The sequence below is a fragment of the Vicia villosa genome, unplaced genomic scaffold, assembly GCF_029867415.1.
Source record: "Vicia villosa cultivar HV-30 ecotype Madison, WI unplaced genomic scaffold, Vvil1.0 ctg.002629F_1_1, whole genome shotgun sequence".
Taxonomy (NCBI): Eukaryota; Viridiplantae; Streptophyta; class Magnoliopsida; order Fabales; family Fabaceae; genus Vicia; species Vicia villosa.
The window spans coordinates 71,226-77,225 of record NW_026705989.1 but is presented as its reverse complement, the minus strand read 5'-3'; the positions used below and the strand labels follow the sequence as shown (position 1 = coordinate 77,225).

At 35.6% G+C, this 6,000-nt stretch overlaps 1 protein-coding gene and 1 long non-coding RNA gene across 2 annotated transcripts; both read right to left on the bottom strand.

The window, feature by feature from the left end:
• Window positions 1–357: 357 nt before the first annotated feature.
• On the bottom strand, window positions 358–1,029 carry LOC131639417 (uncharacterized). The gene is made up of 2 exons (XR_009294937.1): window positions 759–1,029; window positions 358–592 (listed from the first exon to the last, which is right to left on the bottom strand). It is a non-coding gene; the product is annotated as an uncharacterized LOC131639417 (long non-coding RNA).
• Window positions 1,030–1,866: 837 nt separating this feature from the next.
• LOC131639419 (uncharacterized) lies at window positions 1,867–2,917 on the bottom strand. Its single transcript, XM_058909918.1, has 3 exons — window positions 2,788–2,917; window positions 2,478–2,665; window positions 1,867–2,394 (listed from the first exon to the last, which is right to left on the bottom strand). The coding sequence occupies exons 1-3, from the start codon at window positions 2,915–2,917 to the stop codon at window positions 1,867–1,869; spliced, it is 846 nt and encodes a 281-aa protein (XP_058765901.1).
• Between the last annotated feature and the right edge of the window lie 3,083 nt (window positions 2,918–6,000).

Below are 6,000 nucleotides of genomic sequence, written 5' to 3'. Positions count from 1 at the left end.
CAGGACTTAGTCATGTTTAGAGTGATTCCATACACACCAAAGTTCACACTTCATAATTATACAAAATCATCAAAACCTTAAACTAAAACTACACACATAGTATCTTTCATCTAAACCCTTCTAAACTTTCTAGTCAACCTTTGTTGAATTAAAAGATACTAGTAATTTTTTTTTTTATCATCTAATGAAAAATGATTACTACCTAGTACAATTTTTTATTTTTGATCTAATTTCAAAGTAAAGCAAATTGCAATAGACATATGGTGGTGATTATATAGAATATCATATCCATTGACTTGTTTCAAACCAGAAACTATGATCAACACATAAAAGTTTGTTACAAACTCTAATTAACCATTTAGAACACAAACTTCATATTTTAATTTATAGGTATATATATGATATTCCTAAACTTAATATATAGGTACATAAAATATAAGACTAGGAAAAATCACAAAAAATAACTAGTGTGATTTCCAAGGTAAACATTCCAAGTTCTTGCAAGATTCTGTCCAAGTACTAGTGCAAGCACTACCAACTCCATCACAACATTTGCAAACAACTCCAAGTGTTGCAAAAATCTTTGAGTACCCTGAATTTATAGATCAAAAAAAGAGGAAAAATAAGAACATAGTAAATTAATAAATAAAATCAGCAAACTAATAATACATGCCAAGTACAAATAAATCAGATCCTACGGAAGAAAAGAGACAAAAGTTGTAAAAATTAATAATTATAAATATTACTATATAAACTACCTTGATTTGAGATTAGGGAAAGTGTCCTTGCTTCTATAAGTGATGGCTTATGAGAAATCGAAACAAGCATGATGATTAACACCATGAGAATATGAGGCTTCATATTTGATACCTTGATCTATAATTTTGTAGTGATTTTGATGAGCTTGTGAAGCCTCGGAGTTAGAGGTTCAAGCTATGGAGAAGTGATATGAGTTTGGAGATTTAAAAAGATTCTAAACTTGCAGGATGGGGATGCTGCCTGGAAAGTATGTAGCCACATGATTGATGTTTTTATATTATTAATTAAAAAATAATAGTGAAAGCGACATCTATAGATTTGTATTATAGTGCTTTTTTTAATGTGCCTCTCTAGAAGGAAAACTTGGCTTACTTAATTATCCCTTTTGAAGGTTTGCTTGTCTATAAGAAAATTAAATATTTTATTATTTCAATAACTTTTTATTTTTTATGATAAGAAAAATATTTTATAATTAAATTGATAATTGTCAAAATTTTAATTATGCTCCTTGATTTTATAGATACACATTCGAAAGCACTTTTTAATTTAAAAATTTTGTTTTTTTTCGTAGATGTACTTACGGAACATTTTGTTATATTTTAAATCAGAATTATTTCACTCCAAAATTCCAATATTTTTAATAAAAATAGAACATCAAATTATATTACATCAAAGAAGTGCAATTTAAAGGCAATGGAATATAGTACAACAAAAAATTACATCGTATAGATAATCCAAATAGTGTCAAATACATGATCAAAATAAAGTGCAAAAATGTAATCAAAATACAGATATCAATAAAACCATAGGCATCACTACTGTGTATGTCGGACAACATCCTCCTCCTCTATCCTGGCTCAGGCCCCGCCTCTGCATCCACCACGTCGATTGCTGGCTACTCTGCCTCTACCTTCAAGTTCCCCGCCGGTCCTGGCACGATGTCGACAGTGTCATCCTAATGATATCATCCAATATACGCCTGTGATCATACCCCTCACAGAAGAAACCTTTAACAATGTCTGCCCGCGCCATGTCAAGTATCTCACGACAGTAAGGAAGAGCATCGTCAGTGTGGTCCAACTGAGACTGATGAGTCTGCAAGATCTCCTAATGGGCTGGCCTGGACGGTGATCCCACTGCAATAGGGATCATGTAGATCTGTGACACCGTGAAGTACCAGGTGATGTACCCATCGGCGCAACTTAAGTCTCTCTCTAATTTGGTCGCCTGAGCCTCATCAGGAACATATGATGCTCCCAATCTGCAAAGACCCTTATCTATCTGCCGACGGATCATCAAGATAGGAGAGGAGACAAAAGGGTCGCGAGGTATCGTTTGACAGTAGCCAAACTGCCACATGACACGCTCTGGAAGATAACGAACAATGATGATCGAACTGGCAGCCAACCATCCAGAATATAGGGCAATGTCATCCCACATAATCGTCTCACGGTGAGGAGCATAACAGTCATATCGGATGTCCTCTGCAACCATGCGGCCAATAGAGTACCGATAAGGATCTGACACCTGGTTCCCTATGAGGAGGATGTAGGCACTAGCACGGGGCATGAACTCAGTGTAGCCGGGAACCTCTCTCCAGCCAATGATCATGGGGAAGTGCTGTAATATCCAACCCTAAAAAAACATGGGAATCAAACATTATCACAAATATATAATGAATAACTTTGAGAAAAAGTAGAATGATATAAAATTGTTACCACTACGAGGGAACAATTGTCAGCCATAGTCCTTGCCTTCCACTTGCAGCCATATCTCAGTTTATGGTAGTTGTACGCCAGTGTAGTCCCTCCCAAGTTGTACTCATGAATACATGCGATATCCAATAAGTACCTCAAGTAAGCGACGTCGATGTACGGGGAGTTGGTGTCCACAAATAGCTGAGTGCCTAACAAAAATAAGAAGTAACATCTCAGCACCCGCTACCTGTGTATGTCCTCCTCTACTGGGTCACCAGCAGCCTACTATGCCACAAGGGCCCGGCCTCATACTGCCGCGTCAAGAAGGAACATCTCACGTGTGCGCCGCGGCTCCTCTCCACCTCCTCAAGCGTGTCCTCAGGATCAGCCCCGAGCTCAGTAATAAGAACCTCCATCACTTCCTCCTTGGTCAGTGTACCGTGACCAAGAAGGGTTCCCATGATAAGTATATGCAACAGGCAGACGATGACGTCAAGTGAGATGGTAATTTCACAATGATGCAGATGGAATAAAAAAGTATCTAGGTGACACCTCTCTGCAAATGCAATCATCATCCCATTATGTATTGTGTGGTACCCAATCTAACACAGGTCCTTCAGCCCAAAATTTGCAAGGACATCTTGGAACCACGACTCGGTATGCTGCACGAGAGAGGCAATCTTTCAGCTGTGGTTGTAGAATTTCTGCGGATCCCTATCTTGAAATTTTCCAAAGAAAACAACATTAGTAATTAGCAAAGTTAGAAATAATTAATTTTCATTGAGGACAAAAAAGTAATAAGTAATAAGTCTAAGAAATTTTACCTCTCCGTCCCAGATATGTCTGGCTGAATGATCAACATACCCTGTCAAAATGGATGAATCTGAAGGACCCCTGCGTAGCCCATAGGCTCCTAATGCCAATCTGCCACCTCGTGCAGCTCAGGTGGTGGCACCCGGGATCCAACATTGACAGGAGGTGACACAGGAGTAGAAAAAGCGTCCCGGCGACGTCTGCGGGCGAATGGCGTCTGTGAGGAACCCTCACTATCATCCCGAGGCCTCTGGGATGAGGTAGTAGATATGGAAGACCCCTCAGTTGGGACAAATGTAACATGTACCTCTGGTGCAACGGATGTATCAGGTGCATCTGTTGGAACAGAGGCATCATCTGTCACCTGTGACAGCATCTGCATCTATGCACGTCGCACAGAGGCATGTTGTGTTGTCCTTCTAGATATAATGTGGTATGAATGGTCATCCATAATGTCCATATTGTATTACAAATAAAATCTAGTTATATACAATTTGGTTATTTAAAAGAAAAGAAAAAAAAACAAATTTACTTCCGTAGATGCAAATACGGAACTCTTCCGTAGATGTATCTACGGAACAAGCTTACATTTCAAAAAAATGTGTTTGTCCCGTAGGTGCATCTACGGAACTACCTAACGTTTCATTTATTCCGTAGATGCACCTACAGAACATTCTGAAACTCAAAGAGCGCAACAATGGCGTCTGTCACTGTTCCAAATGTTTTAAAACCCATTTTTCCAGCATGATCGTTCGTTTTACACATCCAAAAACCCCTAAATTGTCTCTAAACTATGTTTCTAAAACTATCTAATCATTTCTACACCTAAAAATTGAATTCTAATTCTATTACGGTAAAACTTTAAAATAACTCAAAAACTCAAAAACTTACCGATTAAATTGAGTTTTGAAGATGTTAGAATGTGTTGATTGTTGACGTTGATGTTCACTGCCGTACTCGGGAGAAAAAAACAACTTTGATGGATTTTGATTTTTGATGTTGAAAGAGATTGAGAGTTTGAGAATATGAAAAGTGAAGAATGAGGGAAGAGAAGAGTCTGACGCGAATATAACTTCGAATGCTTTCGTAGATGCATATATGGAAGTCTTCCGTAGATGCATCTACAGAACAAAACAACTTCAAAACAAAAAGTACTTTTAAAGGTACACCTTCGAAAGTAGGGGGAATTTTTGACAACACGCATGGTGCGTGAGAGATTCAAGAAGTGGGGTTAGAGATTCTCATATACTTTTATAGTAAAGAGAACATAATATTACTTTTCAACCGCCTCCAAAATTTAAATTTATAAAGCTAAATTTTTATACCTTACATCTCAATCATTTATTACAAATCTTTAATTTTAATTAGATTTATCTTAAACATCAAATATATATATATATATATATATATATATATATATATATATATATATATATATATATATAATTTTTTTTAATTGGTTGATAGAATATGAAATTGTACATTCAAAATGCATCAAAAATTAATTTCATATTTAAAGTAATTAAAAATATTACAAAAATAAATAATTTTTTTTAAGTTATTAATTTATAAGTATTAATAAATTGTTTACATTGATTGATATATAAATATAGACGATTTTTTCTGCTAGAGATTGAATTTTAAACCAACAGTTACATTAATTAATTTAACTCAACTAACACATATCATTTGAGCTAGCTCACTCATCTATTTGTATTTTTTTTAAATGAACAAGAGACAATATTCAGAATATCGATTTGTTCTCAAATTTTAACTACATGACTAATCGTATTCTAATATTTTTATTGAAGATGATAATATTGAAAATCCGAGGAAAAGTCACTGGAATCTTGAATAAGGGAGGATTATGTAGTATTGTTAATGCAAGGTTTTTGGCTTTTGTAGTGGTATTCGGACGGACAGTCATGTTTCATGAGACAAGTATCAATTGTATGGTTATTTCTTCTACAATATGTGCAAATTCGCGGTTAATGAGAGTTACAACCCATGTTAGTACAACCTCGACCCTTGATAGTTATGGGAATTGGTTTCTCTGCCTTCCCCAAAAGCGTTGTATGGTTTTAATTGCATGGCCAAAGGTTGGTTTTCAGAAGACTCATTAGAATGGTTTTAAACAATGCTCTTGACCTAAAACCATCTAAAAGGTTATATCCAGCAAGGGTAAATGTTCAATAAGAAGGATTTGAGAACAAACAATAGATAATTAGTCAGTGAGACCCTTAAGAAATTTGATATTGATCTATATACTTGTGAATGTCAGAAGCGACACCGCAAGTGCATTTGATGCCACTAATATAATCACGAGTGAGTTAGAAAGAGAAAATTTGCTCCAAGAGATATTTGAAAAGGTAATGTGAAACATCAGGGTTACGTTGATGGGGATGAGTTTGATCATCTTGAATATCGTAGATCTTGAAAAAAAACTCCTTGTGAAAACTTATTCTCCATATTCTTCCAACTAGTTTGAGCATTGTCGATCTAGAGGATATATTGAGTAAAACTTTCTAAGATGGATATTTGAAGTCAATAAAGGACCATGTAATTGCAGTGGATCCATGAATGATATAGGGAACGACTGGTAGATGGTTGGGAGAGTGTATTGTCAATGAATTAAAGTTTATTTTATATAATGAGGACAACAAACATCTAATAATTTAATCCACAATATCATAAAAGAGAAAAGTGACTAGAGATCCTCTCGATCCCTTAA